General features: G+C 38.6%; 1 protein-coding gene across 11 annotated transcripts in view; it reads right to left on the reverse strand.

Annotated features, from left to right (window-relative positions):
• The window catches only part of NRG1 (neuregulin 1), a gene marked incomplete at its 3' end in the record, with an annotated part of 1,102,492 nt that overhangs the window by 138,009 nt on the left and 942,229 nt on the right, over positions 1-22,254 (reverse strand). For 8 of the 11 annotated variants that reach the window (XM_082715101.1, XM_082715097.1, XM_082715098.1 and 5 more), the window contains exons 4-5: positions 17,900-17,950; positions 15,057-15,107 (exon numbers count right to left, since the gene is read on the reverse strand). The exons of the other annotated variants lie outside the window; for them this stretch is intronic. In XM_082715101.1, the coding sequence (XP_082571227.1) occupies positions 15,057-15,107; positions 17,900-17,950 (102 nt within the window). The remainder of the gene's footprint in view (positions 1-15,056; positions 15,108-17,899; positions 17,951-22,254) is intronic. 11 annotated transcript variants of the gene reach the window in all.

Raw genomic sequence — 22,254 nt, forward strand, 5'->3', positions numbered from 1 at the left:
GCTTAAAGTAAAACATTAATTTTTATTAAGGTTTTATTTATTTATTTGAGAGACAGAACACGATCCAGAGAGCACAAGCAGGAGGAGCAAGAGTGGGGGTGGGGGGAAGCAGACTTCCCACCGAGCAGGGAGCCCGATGGGGGACTCGATCCCAGGATCCTGCCATCATGACCCAAGCTGAAGGCAGACCCTTAACCAACTGAGCCACCCAGGCACCCCGTAAAACATTAATTTTTAACATAAGTTTATAAACACTTTGAAGTTAGAAGTATGATATATATTACTTACTTTGCTATTAACTCATTATCATAGCATTTTTCCTCCTTCATTCTAAATCAGTAACTGGAACATTATGTATTATCTTTAACCCATATCTCACTATTGTTTTTAAGAATAAGTGTGTGCACACCCAAAAAGTAAATGAATTGTGCGCAGATTAAAAGGGGTTTTAAAAATAAGTAAATTGGATCTAATTATGGGCAATAGAGTTTCAAAAGGTCCTAGGTGAACATTAGCACTTTCCATGTTGAATTTAAGATGCAGTTTAGCCAGCAAAGACATTATTTTTATATATCATGTTTATGTCTACTATAAATATCCTAAGCATTCCATTAGCATTAACCCAGTGATTAATGCATGTATGATGGAGTCAGGTTCTAATCAGTGATAACAACTGCCTACAACTATTTCTCCAACTGTTCATCTCCCCACTCGTACCCTAACAAAGACATGCCTACCAAAGTCTAAGGGTTCATGTAGTTACAGGAAACCAGATGCATTATTTATAAGGATGCAGAGGCTAGAAAGTTCGACTATGTCGCTTACCCCAGCAGTAGTAGGCTCTAAGCTATTGGCAATAGGAAGCTTGCCAGTGCATTAGAAGATGAGATAAAGGGAACTCTGCCAAATAAAATAGCTAAGTAATAACAAATGTTAAAGAAGAGCCTTGGGGGTTGGAAGGGAGTCCTGAGCTCAGGGTTGAAGCACAATTCAGATCATCAAGCTTCTGCAGTCAATGCAGAAAGAAGAGTTGTAATCCCAATTAATTCCTTTGTGTCTTATCTTTCTCGAGTGCATTCTTTTTTTTTTTTTTAATGTTACTACAGTATCTGTATACAAATGAGAAAAATTACAACTGGTATAAAATAGGTATGGTGCACAGTATCAGACTGGAAGCTCACGGATTATTCATCGTGTGCTTGTGCTGTCCACCCTGTTTAGAAATCCAGATCACTGTTTGAATGATCCAGGACAAACTGGTATTTTCTCCCTTTGATTTCAAAGAAAAAAGAAGCCCAACCATGAAAAAGCCACAATTTCTTACTCTTCATGTGTTCCAAACTGATATATTGCTATAGACAGACACCTGTCATGGCTTTAAGTAGATTCTGAGAGAGTGCCATTCAAGTTTCATTTTCTGTTTAATCACCATCAGTCACTTAGAATTTACAACACATTGCAACAAAAGGCTGCATGCTTTAAATGTTAATAGCAGCAGGAGATGGGAATGCCATCTTGCCCAGGGAAGCAAAAAAACCCTAAAAACTGACAAAATAAGTCAATCTAAACACAAAAAAGAAAACTGACTGTAAAGATTATTAGAACCAAATAACCTTCTACATCAATCTGAAATTTAAGCAAAAAGCTATGATTTTTATTCCGAATCTCAAAATTGATCTGAAAATTGCCAAATCGCCATCGGAATGAAGGATGAGGAAGCTGAAGCTATAGATCACGTTCTCTTTGTTTCTTATGACCCGAGTTTCAATATTTAATGCACCCACCTTTTATCAACCAAAATGTGCTCATCATTCTCTCTCCATCGCAAAGTATGTGTGTATTAGAGGTTCACGGTATTCCTTCTAAATGACCCAAGTACTAAACGAATATAATTTGTTACCTAAAACTTTCTAGTTTTAATTTTGTTATCATAGTAAATGTGTATATATATTTCTATAGTTTGCTCAGGAACCTTGATTCCTAGAACTGATTTGGTCCAAGCAATCAAGTTAGAGAAAAAGAGTATTTTCAAAAGTAGCTGCAATGATCACATGCCCTTTAGAGTAAGAGGTCACAAGAGAGGGGGCGGCTGGGGGGCATAGTCAGTTAAGCATCCAACTCCCGGTTCTGGCTCAGGTCATGATGCCAGGGTGGTGAGATTGAGACCCATGTGGGACTCTGCATTCAGTGCTGAGTCTGCTTAGGACTGTCTCGCTCTCTGCCCCTCCTCCCACTCTCACTTTCTCTCTCTCTCAAAATAAATAAATAAATCTTTAAAAAAAAAAAAAAAGAGGTCACAAGAGGAGCCCTCTGAGGATTCTCCTTTCACCCTCTACAATTGGGAAGTGAAAAGAGCACAGGAGGCAGAGTCAGAGGGGCTAGAAAGCTAGAAAGCAACCTTGCTTCTGCCACCACCTGTAATACCACCTTGACAGACACTGACTTGTCTGAGCCTCTTAGTTTCCTTATTTATATAATGGGACTAATACATATTTATTCTCAGATGAAAGTAACTGACATGTGATAGGTGCTCACTAAAAGATATTATTACTACTTTATTATTAATAATAAAAGAAAAATCAACCTTATTGACTATGGTGGCATTCTCTTACTCCCAAAGAAATGACTCTTCAGCACCACAGAGAGGAACAGCGACCAACTAGTTACTATATATATGCGTTTGCAGATAATTTGTAATAATCCCATTTAAAGTGGAACAGATTGTTATAAATCACCATGTAAATAAATATTTATCTAAAAATGAAGAAACTTTCCAGATATAGAAACCAGAAAAAAAAATTTTTAAATAGAAGCAAACTGTGAAATACTTCTCAAAATGTTAAAAATTCTTTAATATTATTTAAGCCACTGTTATTTTTTTAGACTTTGATTTACAAATGTTTAAATACGTTTTGCGATTTAAGATTTAGATGGCTTTCCTACAATTACATGCATGTACAGTTTAAAAATTATACTAATCTAACTAAAAAAAAAAAAAGGAACACCTCACTGTTCATTTTTATATTCATTTAATTAATAAGTCCTGGAAACAGCACAGTGATAAGCTATGGGAGTGAACACACAAATATGCCCAAATTCCTTTCTTCTGCCCCTTACATTCTGGCTTGGGAACGTGATGCGCACATTGTGTCAATAACAAGTGCCAAGCTTGTTCTGAAGCAAGAGCTATGAGACAAGCAGAAGAAAATCCCTGGGGGTTGGAAGATAATCTAACATCTTGTTAAATAAAAAAATTAATAAAGAGTTTGCTTTCTTCCTTGATTAAACAAGGATTTTTTTAAAAACAATTTCAGAGCATCATTTAAATAAAATATACCCAGGTCTGTACTGTACTTCTCCTGCAAAAGGACAGAGGTGAGTTATGACATTTTGAAAATTATTGAGACTATTGCTGGTCCTCTTCTTCATGAAAAACCTCTCCACTAGAAGCTTCTCTTAGACTTATTTCTCAATGCACCTTGTACATAAACGTCACAGCCAATGTTCTAGAAACTCTGGAAGAATAAGCACAAGTTTTAGTAAAATACTTGTTTCTCTATGTATACATGTACTGGATGTCAGGCTTCATTTTTATTTTCACTAAGCTGAACAGTTTTAAACCTCAGTGCTCTTCACCTGCACTGTAAACATGTTTTTAAAGGTTCCAGTAAATCCCTTATGTGCCCCCTAGTCACCTATATCCTTCCTAAAGCTTATCTTGCTTTCACACACAGTCTCATTTGCACATCCATGGCAATTCTGCAGTCCCCATAATCTGTTCATTCTAAAACATACCCAAGAACTCTTTGTATTGTTTATTTATTTATTTTGCAGATAACTTGAGGATCAAGCCTGAACAAGATGCATTTCTGCTTTGGAGTATTAGTGATGTGAAAATAAGAACCTGCCCTGAGGATAGCGGAGAAAAAAAATCCATCTGGATCTACTAAAGAGCAACGCACAAAATTTGTAAAAAATCCATTATGGCCACATAAATAATTTTCTGTCAGATATGTGTAAGGCTATTTCTCTTCATATTTCCTCACATCACATCTTACAAAAATATGCCGGCTGGGGGCACCTGGGTGGCTCAGTGGGTTAAGCCTCTGCCTTCAGCCAAGGTCATGATCCCAGGGTCCTGGGATCGAGCCCCGCGTCGGGCTCTCTGTTCAGCAGGGAGCCTGCTTCCCCTCCTCTCTCTCTGCCTGCCTCTCTGCCTACTTGTGATCTCTGTCTGTCAAGTAAATAAATAAAATCTTTAAAAAAAAAAATATGCCGGCTGACAAGGTGCCTTCTGCCTGAAATAGTTCATCACTGGTGGACCATGTTAGATTTTACAACTGTTTTTAAGTAAATACAGCAACTTCTTCTTACAGCTTTGTAGACTAAGTATTAAAGGAACAATGATCTGTTCTCCAAGTTACACTATCTGTGAATAGCATGGATTTTTAAAGGTTGATTAAATAGCTAGATCTCTAAATTAAAATGAACAACATTTATATAAAACATTATAAAATAACATTTAATATATTTCCTTTTGCGGATTCTTTTTCTGAATATATCTTAATTCTCACATGAGAAATGTGTAGTTGAAAACTCAATCAAATGACACAGAAGCTTCTTGTCAATTAATCACTCCTTTCAATAAATAAATTTTAAGAAATCAAGAGAGGAAAATTCATAAAGGAATATGTTGCTTTTTCAATATTTAGTCATTTTAATTGATTTACTTTATTATTTTAATTTACTTTATGTATCACTAAGTTATAATGTAATTAGACATATGTTTTCAAATACAGTAGTAGTAGTCCAGATTTGGGTCAATTCTATGGACTTTAGAAAAGAAAAACAAAAAAACCCAAGTTTTGCCTAATGAAAATAAAATTGTTCAAGAAACTTCAACCTTAGGGGCACCTGGGTGGCTCAGTGGATTAAGCCTCTGCCTTCGACTCAGGTCATGGTCCCAGGGTCCTGAGATCGAGCCCCACATCAGGCTCTCGGCTCAGCAGGGAGTTTGCTTCCCCCTCTCTCTCTGCCTGCTGCTCTGCCTACTTGTGATCTCTCTGTCTGTCAAATAAATAAATAAAATCTTTTTTTTTTTTTTTTTTAAAGAAGGAAACTTCAACCTTTCCATATTACATTTCCAGGTAACCTAATCAAAAATGTCTCTTTGAATATCTTGTAAATCCATCTATGTATCATGGGTAAGGTTCTGAAAATAAACAGTAATTCAATTTATCAAAATGTGATTATGCTCATCTAAAATTTCCAGTTAAGTTTCTAAATCCTTTAAAATCTCCCCAAACTACCTTCAAAATTCTACTTAGTGCAAAGTACTTTCTGATTCCTCTTACGGTTACTTGGCCTTTTACTTTTAACAGTAGGTCACAGATTATCATTTTTCTTAAAAAGGATAAATATCAGAATTCTGATTCCTTTGTAAAATTGTTGAGCTTTAAATATGAAGAAGAAACAATTGGCTACTTTTTTAAAAAAGGAGAGAACACAGTCAAAACAAAAAATCATTATTCAACTCTTTTCTTTTAAATCACATGCTGCAAAATGAATTAAGTGTATTCTATCTTAAGCAATATTACTTTAAAAAGCAACTTGTCTGTCCCCCATATTCTACTTTGTATCACGAGATGTATCATTTATATACAATTAATCCAATTAACTACAATTAACCTTTCTACCTTACTGCAAACTACTTCAGCCCAAGGACCACTCTTGTGCATCTCACCCAACCCATCCCCCTTAAGGAAGTACACATCACCTTTCTTAGCACCATTCCTAGCATTGTGCTGGAGTACTGTGGGGGGGGGGGTAGATGATTAACTATTCGCTTATTTTAATCAGAAAATGAGAAAGTTCTCAGTGATCTAAGCCTCAAATAGCAAAACTTTCAGTTTTACACTTGCCCTTTGACCTTAGCTGTCACTTGGCCTATCCTGATCTGGTTTTTACTATTCCGACTATTGAAATGAAAAGAGTAATAGCTCCAAATTTTTTAAATTTATCTATTTATTTATTTTTATCTTTTATCTTTTTTTTTTTTTTCCTCCAAATCCCTTTTAAAAATTAAAAGCAAGACTGATGATATTTTTTCATCACGGCCAATAAAAGTTCTGCAATATTTAACAAAACCTGTCTCTGTCTCTCTTTTCCCCTCACACCCTCTCAGTTTCTCTCTCCTTGTCACATTTGGTTAAAAAGATTTAATTTATTTATTTGACAGAGAGAGAAAGAGAAAGACAGAGACAGGGACAGAGATAGTGAGAGAGACTACAAGCTGAGCAGGGAGCCTGACGCAGGACCCTGGGATCACGACCTGAGCCGAAGGCAGATGCTTGACAGACTGAGCCACCCAGGTGTCCCTCTCCTTGTGACATTTTTTAAAAAGCCTGATAGTTACTGAAGAAATGACTCTGGAATACCTGAGCAATGAACAAAATGATAACTCACATATAATGAACAACTTCAGCCTAACCACCAAATCTCTGAATTAGAGATAGTTACGGACTTGAACAGAGATGAGCATACGTTTAAACTATAACCCACTCTGGCCCATATAATATTTTTTTTTTTAAGATTTTGCTGACTTCTGGTAGACTGAGAGATAAAATGAAAAGTGCCACTCCAATGGTCCTTTGACGATTAGTTGAACTATCAATACACAGCACCTTTATTAAAAAAAAAATGATTTAAATAATCAAGCACCTCGTATGCTAGAGGCATTATAATAAGAGTAGGGCAGAGAATAGCACGATCTGCCTACAGATGAACTAGTGGAGACATCACTTCCTCTAGGGTTCAGCGGTGATACCTAGGAGGCTGGTAAAGCCTCAGAAAGGGTGATTTCGCACTTCAGCAAGACCTGCGGACTTTTCTGTGCAATATGAAATGGAATGGGCTGAGCATGCTTCTTTTCCTTCTCTTACTGTTAGAAGGAAGGAAGGAAGATATAGTTACTCGGGTAAAAGAAGCTAGTAATTTGTCAAAATCTACTTAAGCACAGATTTTTTTAAATAAAAGAATCTCCATGAAGCAGACTTTGATTTTTAACTCCAAAGTCAGAACATTTTACAGATTTCAAAAATGCTTCCCATGTATTCTAACTTGAAAACTGTAGTTCATTTAAAAAAAAAAAAATCTTTTCTACTTTCTTCAGAAAAGCATTAAGTTTCTGGATTTAAAAAAAAAAAGAAGGTATTTTAATTATGATTATACAGTCAACTCGTAGGTTCTAATGAAGACTCCTTCAAGGTATTTCAACTGTCTTCAGTTTCCTAACTCATTTTCTTTAAAATTTCTGGTCTAATCTTGTCTGCCCAGTTGAACAATGTTCAGTAACATCTATTTTTAATTTTCCTTTAAAATTCTTTGTGAGAGCGGTGCCTGGCTGGCTCAGTTGTTAAGCCTCTTCCTTCAGCTCAGGTTAGGATCCCAGGGTCGTGGGATTGAGCCCCTCATTGGGCTCCCTGATCATTGGGAAGCCTGCTTCTCCCTCTCCCATTCTCCCTGCTTGTGTTCCCTCTTTTACTGTGTCTCTGTCAAATAAATAGGTACATAAAATTTAAAAAAAAAAAAATCTCGGTGAGATACCTATTTCCTGAGTCTTCTCAAGTTGTCTGCTCATCAGCAACAGAGGACGGTGCTGGTTTTGCCTGTCTGGCCCACTTTGCCTTTCTTTAGATACAAAACCCTCCCTTTTGTAATGAACCTAAACCCTGCGGTTCTCATGGGGCTGACCTCATCTGCCTCAGGGACCCAAACACACACAGCAGGGGATATCTGACCCCACGCCCTGCCCAACGGAAGTCATTAATCTCCTGGATACAGTAATGATTTTAGGGGTAGGCACAGGACACAGGTAGAGCCAATCACATTCTTCCTTAAATTCTTCCTCAAGTTCTGCTGTGCGGATAAGGAATAGACTTTCTCTTCTTTTTAGACCATGAGCTGAGGGGTTACAGGCTTAGAGAGACCAGCAGTTATCTCCTTGTCAGGCAGAGAAAGCCCTCTAGGAGTGAAGCTAACACCTGCATAGAAACAAAGCGTAAAGACCGAGAAGCCGTTCCCTTACGCGACTGAGGCTCTGGATCCAACCGGACCAGTTATGGAAGCCAACATACGCTCTTTATATGTAGGCCCTTTGGAGTTAAATTTCTACAGCTGGTAATTGATAAACTCTTACATCGGAATGCCCCTATATCTTTTTGTGCTGCAGCTTTATCATGTCGTTCCCCATCCCTTCCTCTAGCTTTTTCTCCCTGTTCCAGGGAGGGAGCGGTTTCCTAGGGGACCCCCGATCTAATTCAGAGGCGTCCAGTCCCATCTTCCAATTTCTCAGATCCCTAGATAACTTGAAAAAAATAAATAAATAAAACCACCAAGTTCGGCATAAGTAAATTTACCAAACTCTTGCTAGCTTTGTTCTTCCAGATGCTTTCTTGATATACACCCGTTTCTACTCCCTTGCCTCCAACTCACATTTAATAAATTAAAACTCTTCTTATCTAATCCATTCCCCTGCTCTATTCCAAATGATTAAAAACAATCAGTAAAGTTTTTACTACTCTGAAAACAGAAAAAATAAAGGTGTCCTCCCGTCTTCCAGCTGATATGCAAAAAGACTGATGAATTTTTTTTTTAAAGATTTTATTTATTTATTTGACAGAGAGAAATCACAAGTAGACTGAGAGGCAGGCAGAGAGAGAGAGAGAGGGAAACAGGCTCCCTGCTGAGCAGAGAGCCCGATGCGGGACTCGATCCCAGGACCCTGAGATCATGACCTGAGCCGAAGGCAGCGGCTTAACCCACTGAGCCACCCAGGCGCCCCAGATGATGAATTTTTTTTTTTTTAATGTTAAAGAGAATATTCCAGTAAAAACCTCCCCAAAGAATAAAATACAGAGAAATAATTGCTCCAGGTCTGATAATTTTCCACTAATGAATAACTCTGTCATACAAAGAATTTTCAGGATTTGAGATATCATGCACTAAATTAAATAGTACTTAGTCTGGAATAAGGCAACGTATCTATCCCAAACATAAACTACCACCAAGAGTATGTCTGTTTGATGAAGATCAGAGTCCCATTAGCACAATGGCTCTAACAGTATTCCCATCTCTGCAAAATAGCATATTTGGAAATACATGACATCATTCTCAAAATAAGAAAACCGAACAGCAAGGTCACTGAAATAATTCTAGACCAACACTTCTGCCTCCTTTTTTTAAACTATTAAACCCTTGAATTGTGTTGCCATTAACTAAGAGCTCACCCATCCATTTCATTCCCTTATAGTGTGTGGAAAGGGTATGACTTCAATAAAAGCTGGCTTTGGGATAACTGGGACTCATGTGATTTTATTCCTGGAGTCTTCATAAAAAAACTGCATCTTGATGTTTCTCTTTTCTTTTCTTTTTTTAAAGAGGGCCTTCCCTCAAACTAGCTGAATGACTCCCATAAGACTTTGTAAATAAAAGACCAAAACATTTGTTACCAGAAGATTCAGGTTTAAATTTCTCTTCCGCCACCTACTTACTTTTTTGAATCGGGACATGTCAGAATGTCTGAGCTTCAACCCATCGGCTGACAAATGGGATAAAATCGAGGTCACGGAGTTCCTATGTGAATATATGACTCAATATACAAAAATAAGCCTTATAAAATATATAGTATGGTACAAATATCAGTTATGTATGTTCACACATACACATACATGGTTTATTTCATGATTCAAAAGAATAATTCGGTAAAGGTTAATTTCAACTGAATACCAAAGGTTAACTACAATTCCATTGTAAGCTTGACCAAAAGTTTCAAAGTTATCTTGTCCAGTGATGGAATGCAGCGGGAGGCAGGAGTGACTTTAGAAAGGTCAAAGGCAGAGCTGAAGAACTGTATGACAGTTGCAGGTGGTGCTTTAAGAAAGAAGTAAGATACAGTCACTTAGAAAATGAATGAATGACCACGAAGGCAGTAACTCGTCTGAACACAGCAATGGCTGTGACATACACCTCCGTCCTTTAGCTCCGAGTCACTTACTGTCCTAAAAAACTCTAAGTGTCTTTGCAATTAGAAAGATGGAAGTAATACTAGTTGGGCAATTTCCTTTTAAAATTATTCTCTTATTGCTCTATGATGCATGGGAATCTGTCTTTTTCCGCAACAGACAGAGCCACCACACTCCAGAAAATGCCATGTTTACAGAAATTCGGAAACACAGTTTGCATTCAGTTAGAAGTTGTTCTCCAACGGTGTCAGGACGGACTTCGTATTTTGCCACCAATAAAGATCTGAAATTGAAATGCCATTTTTTCCAGCAGAGAATCATTTAGCAAAGGTCCAGGCAGTTTCCTCTACCATTAAAGCAGGTAAGTCAGTTGCAGCTGAAGGAGGAATGTAAGAATCAGAGCTTTAAATCTCTCACAGAGGGACAGCGGACGTGGTCGAATCTAATCAATACTGATCACTGTGCTAGTCCCAAGTGAAAATGCTGTATCTCATTATAACAGAAATGTCCTGCAGACAAAAGACATTTTCCCCTTCACCCAGCTCTTTTAGGTGCCAAATTAAAGATTGCATTGTCCATTTCATTCAGAGATTTCTGGATCTCTGGATAAGTTCCTCTGAAACGCAGCCTTAGCTGAGAATATATAAAATTTTGAAGAGACACAGTGATTTCTTGGCTTGAAACTTTCAGCAGCATCATCTGGAATGCAAATAATTAACTCCCTTCCTCCTCCAAAAATACAGATAGTTTCCTATATTGTTCAAATGAGATGCAAGGCCTCCTCTGATGACCTTACTCTCTTCTGAGCTACATCAGGTTTTTGTTTTTATCTCTCCCCCATATGGGGAGACCACCTAAAAGCAAAACTGTGCTAAATGATTCACATTAATTTTCCCACATTAGGCTTCCAATGCAGATTTGAGATAAACAGGATTATACAGACCTTGAAACTGAGTCTCAGGGAGGTTAGACAATTTGCCTAAGATTACCCAGTAATTAGATCACTGGTATTTAAACTTGAGAGCACGTGTCCATGCAAGGTGTGCATTCTGTCCATTTTACCTCACTGCTCAGCATGCTTTGATGTGTGTAACACACAGATCACATGAGCTCAGCTGGTCCCAGGTCATGCATTTCCCTAAGCTACCATCCACACCTCCAATCCACTTTGTGTCACAGATTACTTTCCAGTCCATTCACAAGATCTCATTCCTTTTAATATTAAAGACTTTTTCCTTGAAGGAAAAAAACCCTCACATATCATGCATAGCAAGCTAGTGGATTGCCTGGGTTTGAATTCTGCTTCTGTGACTTCAGATAAAATTTATCAGCCTTAACATCTGAAGAATGGATTAAGGTTTTATGAGAACCATTATGAGTCTCCATACAAATCACCTAACACAGTGCCGGGCACAAAGAAAGACTTCAACAGATGTTTGCCATTATTATTATTATTATTATTATTATCATGAACACTTAAAACTATTTAAGACTTTTTTCCAGAAATTTATCTTTATTTTTTTCTAATTACTATTCATTAGACTTCATTTTGTTTCTCTCTTTTATACGTTAAATTGGAATGGATGGTTCTTAATTCAGTAAAGTGACTGGTATTAACAATTGTACCTTTTTATAGCATTAAATAAAATCGTAGGCAAAATAGGGTCATGGCAGCTGGCGCTTCAGAGGGAAGTCATTATGGTTTGTTCTAAGCAATTCTTTTACTTTTTTGCTGATCCTACATAAAGGAGGAACAAGAGAGCCCTGCTAACCGTTTTGTAAAGTTCACGTTCTCCTTTTACAATAGCACTTACGTGTAACAGGACACTCATCTAGCAAATTACATGTTTCAAGTTACAGATGCCTCGTTTACCAAAACAAAGTAAATAAAATAAAGGCAAATAATGTTCACCTTTATCAGGAGATCATTATAGGAAACGTCTTGAGCATTTCATAAATTAGCAACTCTAAAAATAGTGAGTGTACAATGCAAAGTTCAATCCCAGTTTCAAAAAAGAAAGAGCGAAAATCTTCCTTCCAAAGGGAAGGATCAGTACCTTTGGCATTTCATCAATATGTATGAAATGTTAGGAATCATAAACACAAAGGGGAAATAAATGATAAGGTATTTGTAAATGAAACAGAAATCCCTTAAAACCTCTAGTCAAGAACAACTGCTTTATTGTTACAGTGAGTTTTAAAGAATTGTTTAAAAGTTTAAGATTTCAGAAAACTATTTTAAAATACTTCTGATTCGGATTTGGTAACGTGAGAAAAATGCATCTGATACATTAAGTAGACTGAGGGAGAGTGGATAAACAGAAACCCAGAATGAAAAACACTGATAAGAAGAATGTATATTAAAATATTAGCAGGAGTATTTCAGATAGGTAGTTGGGCAATTCTTATTCTCTTCTTTTTGTTTTTTTCTCTATCCCAACAGGAGATACAGAGAGCTGAAGTAGAACTTCGAGTGTGGTCAGGGGAGGCTCTGGGGAGAAGCCGGATGCAGGGACCAAGGACAGACTCGGCATCCTTCGGGGCACAGGGTCAAGGGCATAAAGTGACAGAGCTGAACCCCTTCAGGGTTTACTCAGCAGTGAGCTGCTCTCATCAACAGGACTGGGGCTGTTCGGGGCTGCTTTTGCACACAGGTGCGCCTCTTCTGCCTAATAAAGGGAAAAGTAACAGGATCGCCTGACCCCCGAGAGCACACGCACTCATCCCAATACACAACAGGTTTGCCGAATCCATAGACAGACTCTGCAAAATGTACACAGCAGACGACAGTGCCCGGACTTCCAAGAATGTGGCCCACATAGACGTGATTGCATTGCAAGAGCAGGGTTCGCTTCTCCCGCACGGGGATTTACCGGTGTCTCCTTTCTGGCGGAAACAAAGCGAAAAGGAACCTATTCTTTGCGCTGATTATTTCTGACCCGTGTGAATTTTCCCAAGGCCTTCGACTGTTATAGATCACTTGAATGTGTAACTCCCGCTTATGGCTATTTCTGCTGCCTCAAGTTTCCCCTTCGGCCTTTGCTAGATGGAGCTCTGTTGACGTCATGGACCCTGCACCGCGGAGCTCTGCAAAGGCTCCCTCTAGAAGGGAAGAGTGCCTCACGCTGCTCTCACGGCCCTCACCAAGACTGGACTCAGGATCTGGGCACTCCCGGTTCCACTTTCAAATTACAGTGTGTATTTTCATGAGATTAAGAAAATGTGTGCTTGAATCAATTCCACGGTGTTTCCTGAGAGCCCAGCCTGAACGGGGAAGCGGGGAATGTATGAAAATGGCGCACTGAAATATTTTTACACGATCTTAAAACACAAAGCCTTCTTTCTTAGTCTAAAACCTTTACCAAATATCAGGAACTAACTCTGCTGAGAGTTAGAGATCAGAGTCAGATTTCAAAATTATTTCCCTCTCAACAGTATTGCAATGAATACAAATGTAAACTGAGAGATTCATTTCAGTTCTCTGAAGCTCTGGAGAACCCAAAGAAGTATTTCTTCTATTCCAAAACTACTCGCATATGCTTAAGGATAGCATCCATCGCCCCGTTAACGATAGCAGGAGGGTTCCAATTACAAGAGTTTCAATAACTTTATTCAATGAATCATGCAGGGGAGAAACTGTTCCCAGACAAAATGCCAAAAAGAAAAATCTAGTATTTGCCCTTGTATAATAAACACTCAAAAACCTAAAACAAAGCTCAACATGATTCCTTAGTGTGAGTTAGTTAAAAATCTATATAATTACACTAATCTTTCTATAAGTAGAATTAAGTAACAAATATCCTAAGCTCCCCAGAAGGGATTATCGTTTTAGACTATGTAATGAGTATCTTTAGAATACAGAAGAAGCCAATGTAGTTCTCTCTGGCATCTTATTTCCTGTTTGATCTCGCTAGATTGCTCCCATCAATCTAGTTAAATGATGCTTTATCTAGCTAAAATGTAGTCAAAACATCATACTTCATGCAATAAAAAATACGTTTACATTATATCGTTACAGTCCTGGTACTAACCCGAGGGAAAGGCTTTAGATTCAAACTGGATGTATTTAAACAGATGGACAAAACAACTGAAGTGGCTTAAAATACAGACCTTCCTGCCAGTGTTTCCTACCACACTGATAGCCAAAGGAAATTGTGCCCTCAACATGCTCCCCGGGTTGGAACAGAATAATCGGGAATATCTACTTATGGAAGAGCTTCTCAAATTGAGAAACAGCGCTAAATAAAGAGCTAGAATAAGGGAGAAGAAGACTGTAATTATAGGTTTTATTTTCAAGGTCTGATAAATTCCCCTGCTGGATATCAAAATTTAATTCAACGCTATTCACAATTCATAAGTATCAAAACTATTTTTACTAGTCCTTGCTAATTTCTTAAGTTCCCCTGACATGGCACAAAGCACCAATCAATCTAACAGTTGTAGAACTCCACAAGCACAAAGCACATTTCACATTAAACAGATGAAAACTAATCTGAGATCTTGCCTAGGGACTTGCTTTCAAACATTTTCATAATTAGTCACTTGCTATCGAATTTGAATTAAGGGCATCTATATATAGTTTCCTTACTCTATCACAGCAGACTTTGTATGAGAACTGGGGAGCTTTAGAATAGGCCCCAAACAGCTGGGTATCAGGGCTCAAGCAATTGCTAAAGGCAACAAGACACACTAAAAACAACGAACGGTGTTCTCTATTGTTCACCCAGAACCAGGCCTCAGAGGCTCTGCAGTCATTTTTCAACATTCAAAGACACTACAGTATAACACCACCCCATATGTGGTGTTTTCCCATGTCCATGTGTACCTTAGGGGGAGGGGATATCTAATCCCCCACCCCCAATCCAAGCACAGGACGGGCCCATTCCCTTCCACGCAGCAAATCCCAGCCTGCTCCCAAACTTGATGTACAGTTGGCTCCTCAGCAAGGGTAGAGGAGAGACAGGAACACCACCTCCAGAGGCAGATACTGTCTTGGGTTCAAAACTAGTAAATGGAATATTCAAATATACTTACATGAAGAAGTATTTGCTCCTTCTGTTGATACTGATATTCTAATGGGAGACTCTATAAAACAAAGAAGTGAAATGAGGCTTTATTGAGTCAGGCTGCTTGCATTTTTACATCAGAAATGTGCCAGGCTCAGGGATCATCTGGAAAAAGAGGACTAGGAAACAGCGCAACCGAAAAGCTGAAGCATTTTTAAGTCAGAGGAAGATGTATGCAAAATTCAAAGATGGAGGACTCTATCCATAGTGCAAACCCAAGGGATGAACATGGAGATTAGTCCACCTGCAGAGAAACCCCACATACCAACTGGTGTAACTGGTGCATGAACTTCCTAGAAACATGACTCAACATGACTCTGAACAGAGCCACAGGACAGGAGAGAAGGCCCATTCCTTCTCTCAAGTGTGGTCTTGATCTTCAGAAACATGAAACCAAAGAGAACAATCCCCATATTCAGAGAGAATGAAAATCAACGTTCATGTGTGAAGGAAAAAAAAAAAAAGAAGAAGAAGAAGAATGAATCTGTTCTCAGGCAACATGGTCTGCGTAGACACCCTGAGCAAACACAGGGTTGAAGAAAGTCCATGCAAGATCCGCTGCAGCGGTACAGTAGCATCAACCAAAACATGCTCAACACACTCGTAATACGGTCACTGGAGATGTACAGGGGCAAGATTCTCTTAGGGAGCCAGTAGAAAGGAAAGAAAGCTAGTATTTAAACAGAGACAGAGCATAAAACACAACTCATCATGCAGAAAAAAAAGCATGGGACCTAAGGGTTTTTATTAGTCACAAAGAAGAACAAGTTAGTATCAAAGAGGGATTGAAAGTCAGCAGCCAGAAAGGCCTAAAGATTCAAGTCATAGATCGGAAAATACTAGTGAGAGCCCCTCCCGATTCTCAAGAGAAGCATCACATAACCTAAAAAACCCAGGTTCCTAACAATGTCTGTGGAGTCAGGCAGTGAAGCCCTTCGTAAGAAAGAAATGCCTGGGGATGCCTGGGTGGCTCAGTGGGTTAAGCCTCTGCCTTCCACTCAGGTCATGATCTCAGGGTCCTGGGATCGAGCCCCGCATCGGGCTCTCTGCTCTGCGGGAAGTCTGCTTCCTCCTCTCTCTCTGCCTGCCTCTCTGCCTACTTGTGCTCTCTCTCTCTCTCTGTTGAATAAATAAATAAAATCTTAAAAAAAAAAAAAGAATAAAGAAAGAAATGCCTGAGTGAAAGGTGAAGAAAATTCAGATAACTCAACAATTTTGTTGTTTTGTTTTTGTTGTTCTTTTTGCCTTTATCTTTTCTCCTCCCCCCCCCCCCCGTCTCCCTCCCTTCTCTCTTGCTTTCTTTGATACTCAGAGAAGTACAACCCTCTTAGACTCTGGGATCATCTCACCCTGTAACGCACATTATGTCCATCTTAGGAACAACACGTGGATATGCCCTAAACATGGTCAAAGTCATCTGGGATACAGAGAGATTTAACTTTTAGGATCTTGAGTGATGGCTTTGAAGGGAAGAGGAGAAACTGGTGAAGAGAAGTTAAAAAAAAAAAAAGCTGTGTTTGATCATGTGGCCTCTTCCAACTTTCCAACAAGGTACAGGCCATATGAAGGAAATAAATGATGCTAAAATATTAAATACAGGGTAATGAGAAGGAATACTGGGCTAGCTGGAAGGACCTGCTCTCCTACTGGATGAGACACATGACTAATGTTTCTAATGCGTCAGTTTTCTCATCTGTATGATGAAGAAAAATAATGTCTTGTTTCACACATACATTGTGAACACCACATGAGATGTAAATGTCTTTGTAAACCATGAGGTGACATGCAGAAACAAGGTATTGTCATACTTCTTTTCTTTTTTTTTAAGATTTTATTTATTTATTTGACAGACAGAGATCACAAGTAGGCAGAGAGGCAGGCAGAGAGAGAGGAGGAAGCAGGCTCCCTGCTGAACAGAGAGCCCGATGCAGGGCTCGATCCCAGGACCCTGGGATCATGACCTGAGCCGAAGGCAGAGGCTTTAACCCACTGAACCACCCAGGCACCCCTACTGTCATACTTCTGAAGTGAGTTTTGAATCTAAGACTCTAAAAACTTTTCTCATTAAATATGAATTTTTAAATATTTCAAGGTCCTGTTAACTACAGAATGACAGAGGATAAGAAAAGTAAAAAGAAAAAAAAAAGAGCTAAAAGAAAAGAAAAGAATTCACGGCAGATTAATTAGATTCACAGCAAATGGAGAAATGAATGAATTATAGTTATATACACATCAGTAGAGCTGGGTTAGAAGTAGCTAATATCTGCTCAGACTGTAAGTGCTACCAGCAAACATTACAGGCGAGGAAGAAACAAACAAAACAAACCCAAAAGCAATGCATCAACATCTGAAAAATTCAGGCGTACAACAGTGTTTTCTCTAAGTTCAGTGACCCACAGCTGCTCGTTAGGAGCCCGGAGGTCAGAGATTGGACACGGACACATTACCCAGGAATGAACTACGGTGGGTTGAAAGGAAGCGAGGCAGATGACAGAAGCACCTAGAAAGGTTGTAAAAACTGAATGTATAACCCAGATGTCTTCTTTCCTGCTCTAATGTCAGTAAGTTGTATCGAGACATTTCTTTTTCCCATGCATGCCTCCCGGGCCCAGCTTCAGACATACGGCAAGAACTGTACTCCTTTATGGAAAACCCCAAGAGGCAAAAGGAATCGGGGGGACATATTGCGGGAGGAAACAAGAACAGCTACAATTTGGATGCAGAAGGGGGTCTGATTAGTAGCAGGTGCAGCCAGCACTCGTTAGATCTGTGGTTCTGGTTAGTAAAATGAGGTGAGCTTCTTTTCCTTACCTGAAGACACATATGCTCTTTCAGTGGAGACTGGCATGCCAGTAATGAGGTCTGTAAAAAGAAAAGGTAATAGGAAATTACGATGTATAATCAGGAGGCCGGCGCCACTTCCACAGCCTGCCTTCCAACTGAAGAAGAGTGTGTCAAGGAAGAAAAGTATTGCAAGATGGTGATGAAAGCCCTGGCTCTATCCACCCCAAATGTCAGAAATGCAACAACAACAACAACAACAAAAGCAAAAGCTGTCCAGATAAGTAGTTCCTCTTTCCTGGGGAAAGAACACGAGACAAGCCATACTGGAGTACGTAGGAAGAATTTCGCGCCCCCATGGAACTGGTGAAGGGTAATATACCGCAAGGAGGCCATAGGTTCCTTCTCAGAGAGGAAGGCAGATGGCCGAAGTAAAAAAAAAAAAAATATATATATATATATATATATATATATATAGGATCAAAGCTGTGGTCAGAATTTTTCAGTTATCAATCTGGAAAACTACACGTTTGTCCAAAAACAAAAGTAATCAATGCTTCTTCTTGGGATTGGTGAAAAACGTCAAGTTCTGGCATTGAACTCTACAGAAAATTGCTAATGGATGGTCCAGACGGGCGCCTTATCGGACACAGTTTTCAGCTACTCCGGGCAAGGCACAGAGTAATAGGGTGCGCCCACCCCAACGGAATGAAGGAGAAACTACATCCTGCTGGACACACCGTTATGGTGGGAATTGGGCAGGTGTTGTTTAAGCTTTGACTTCTTTTCAGTTTACTGCCTTTATCATGGAACAAAGGATGATTCCATTGTCTAACCAACCCTGTCTTCTTCCTGTCCTTCTGGAAAGAGCTTCACTTGCTAAAATCTAGTAATTTCAGTAAGGTGTGGTTTTATGAAGCCTGGAAAGATGCAGTGATGCAATGATGAGTATCATTCAACCTTCATTGTTGGGATAATTATTGTCAAATGATAAAACAATACGTCACTATTCACTAACCAGGACAAAAAGGTAAGTTGAATCTGTTCAGAAGTTACCAGAACCTACTAAAATCCTAAGCAAATCATATATGTTCTCATTTCATGTTTGAATTAACAGCCTGTTAATCATGGAGTTAGAAATGTTCACAATCAACATAATCATCTTTAAATATAGGTACGACCATTTCAGGTTTCCATGGTAGGACTAGTCCAGTAGGTAAGAAGACTTAATTTGAGGGCAATGTTTACTTCAACCTCAAACACTTCTCTAGCGATAAAAGGATTTGTGGACTCTGAAGGGAACAAAAATAGCATGTGAGACTCAGCAGGGATGTTTAAGAATAAGCATCAGGTGAGATATGAATATATAAAGACCAGAAATATATCATCAGTAAGACCAAATGTGTCTCTCTTGTGAAAATTAAGTAATGGATAGTCCTCTCTATTCAAACATTAGGAAGACCAACCATTCAAGGTGTGGGATTATTACCCAGCCGCCAAAGCAGCCCACACTGCCTCTTCTACACACAAATGAATGGGAAGAAGTGAAAGGAATTGGAATGGGAAGGTATACGATACCCTTTGGGTTTGTTCTTGCAGCAAGTATTAAAGAGGACAGTCTCAGTTGATAATATGGCAATGTCTGTTTCTGACACGACCACAGCTAAATTCCTTGATTTGGGCTACAGAAAATGAAATTGTCCTTCTCTGGGGAAAATTTAATCCGAGAAGATGATTTTTTTAAATAAGATTTTATTTATTTATTTGACACAGAGAGAGATCACAAGTAGGCAGAGAGGCAGGCAGAGAGAGAGAGGAGGAAGCAGGCTCCCCGCTGAGCAGAGAGCCCAATGCAGGGCTCGATCCCAGGACCCTGAGATCATGACCTGAGCTGAAGGCAGAGGCTTTAACCCACTGAGCCACCCAGGCGCCCCTGAGAAGAAGATTTTAATCAAATGTCCACAACATTTATCTTTCCCTACGAATACCTAGAAGAAGATCCATGTTTCCAAGCAAGTGCCCTCATTAGGAGAGAGGTTTCCTTTTCTAACCTTCAGGACCCATCAATGACATGAGAGCCAGACCAAAGTCGTAAGCTCAGGGTCACAAGAATTGGGCAGAGGTCCCAATCACAGCATGAATATCAAGACTCTTTTCAAGTTTATTTTTGACAAACCAAGTAGTTGTCCACTGTGACCTTCCAAGAAAAAAAAAAAAAAAAAGAGCTTTTCTATCTCCAACTTGAAAGATCTCAGATTAGAGGAAAGGTTGGCCATTGACCATAATGTTTCCTTTTTAAATTGAATGTTACATAAAAATACCAGAACAGGAGGTTACTATAAAAATCTATCTACACAGAGACAGCTTAAAATAATCTCCCTTCCTAAAAAAATATTAATAATAACAATCCTCTCCCTTCCTAAAATTAGGTATTTACCCTGGAGACCTTAAAAATATCTTTAAGAATTATGGCTCCAAATAGAAACCTTCCGAATTTTCTTGGGAGAAACACAAGTTAAAAGTCATATACTTCTATACCAAAAGAATCCTGCTAATAAGAAAAATTAATCTTTTTGATTAAAATCACTCAGCAACCATTTTAATGCATGTTTGGGGTAGACTCCATAGACTTACAGAACTACCTTTTGTTATAAGTGATTGAAAACAATTCTGCTGCAATTACAGATTGAAAAAAATTAAGTCCTGCAATCTTCTTGATGTTTACTTAAGCGACATAGTTTTCCAGCAGTAATTTGGTATATTAAATCGGTTAATTTATAAAGGACATCCCTTTCATTAGTGCAAATTAATGAAGATTTAGAATGATCAGGAACTGAACACAGCTGAGCAACTTCTGCTGATTAGGCAAGTAAACATAAGGAACATTAGTATATTTTCCATGTTTGATGGCCTTTTTAATAAATCGGATCTGCTCTCAAGAAAAAGTTGCAGTGTCTGAAAAATGACACCTTGTGGAAAGGAATTTTTCTCATTAGGATACATGCATGACTTGTCTTGAGATTTCACCATGAGCACACTATATTGAATATAACTATTTGGCAACAGACACATATACATAGACACAAACATACATATGATGCGTCTGTGTGTATCTCAACATTCACTTCTGTGACTCCTTGTTATTCTAAAATTATGGATTATTATTGTGTGTGCAAAAAATATGACCAAGTCATCTTTTTGAAGATTGAAAATGTGCCCCCTCATTTATTAGCACAAGTGAAGATGACTGAAGGAGTGTCTTCCAGTGTCTGCATTCTTGCTTCCAAGGACAGTTTCGCAACTGAGAAATTTTGAAATTAATAAATGATGTAGAGTCAGAATGGATACTACACGCTGAAAAGACAAGTCCATTTCACTCATAGGTTCTTCCTTATGAGTCTTCATAAGAATACGATATAAGACAACATACATGGAGACTGCTTTGTAAATTACAACACGTTTTATGTGATTGTCAGGTTAACTACAGCTCGTTTACCAATACCACAGCATTTTCAACAATGCCATCAATTTGGGAGAGGGGGAAACTAAGCCTATTACCCACATGAGCCAATTTTTTTAAAGGACCAATTGATGTATTAGGCAAATTTTGTAGAAATACTATTTTTCGTTCATCTCAAAGGAAACAGCAAATTTATTGCTGTGAGCCCAATGTTCCTATGGGATCTTGAATCTCACTCAAATAATTTTTCTCCTGATTAAAAAAAGAAAATCTAGTCGCAGATATGACTGATTAGTTTGTATATTCTCTTGTATTAATCTTTAAAGACTGCAGTACTTAATTAATTAAAAAACCAGTTAAGTCTATTACTCTCTTCCCTAATCTGTGCCCAGGAGTTTTTATGGAGCTTCTTAGCTAAGAATTAATTGCAACATTAAGGTTTCCCATATAAAGACCAAGCCAAATGAAATGCAAATAAAAATAAACATATAGTGTGCAGTCTGTGTAAGGGCGGTGTATGTGGCCTGTAAAGAGGCATATTTGAATTCATCAAAGGAATTCACCCATTACCCCTCAGGTAATGATGGCTGTCTGTAAGATCCTTCTTTTTTTATTTTTTAAAAGGTTTTATTTATTTATTTATTTGACAGAGAGAGAGAAAGCACAAGTAGGCAGAGAGGTAGGCAGAGAGAGGGGGAGAAGCAGGCTCTCTGCTTGGCAGGCCTCGACTCCAGGACCCCGAGATCATGACCTGAGCCAAAGGCAGAGGCTTAACCCACTGAGCCACCCAGGCGCCCAAGATCCTTCTTTTTGTGAAAACTCATCTGGTGTTTGTTAGACCCACATAGTCCCCCAAATAATTAGCAGACTGAATATGTGTCTATCGGTCTATTGTACAGCAAATTCTTTTTTCCAAATAAGATTG

Source organism: Mustela nivalis (assembly GCF_964662115.1).
Source record: "Mustela nivalis genome assembly, chromosome: 20".
In the NCBI taxonomy this organism is placed as follows: Eukaryota; Metazoa; Chordata; class Mammalia; order Carnivora; family Mustelidae; genus Mustela; species Mustela nivalis.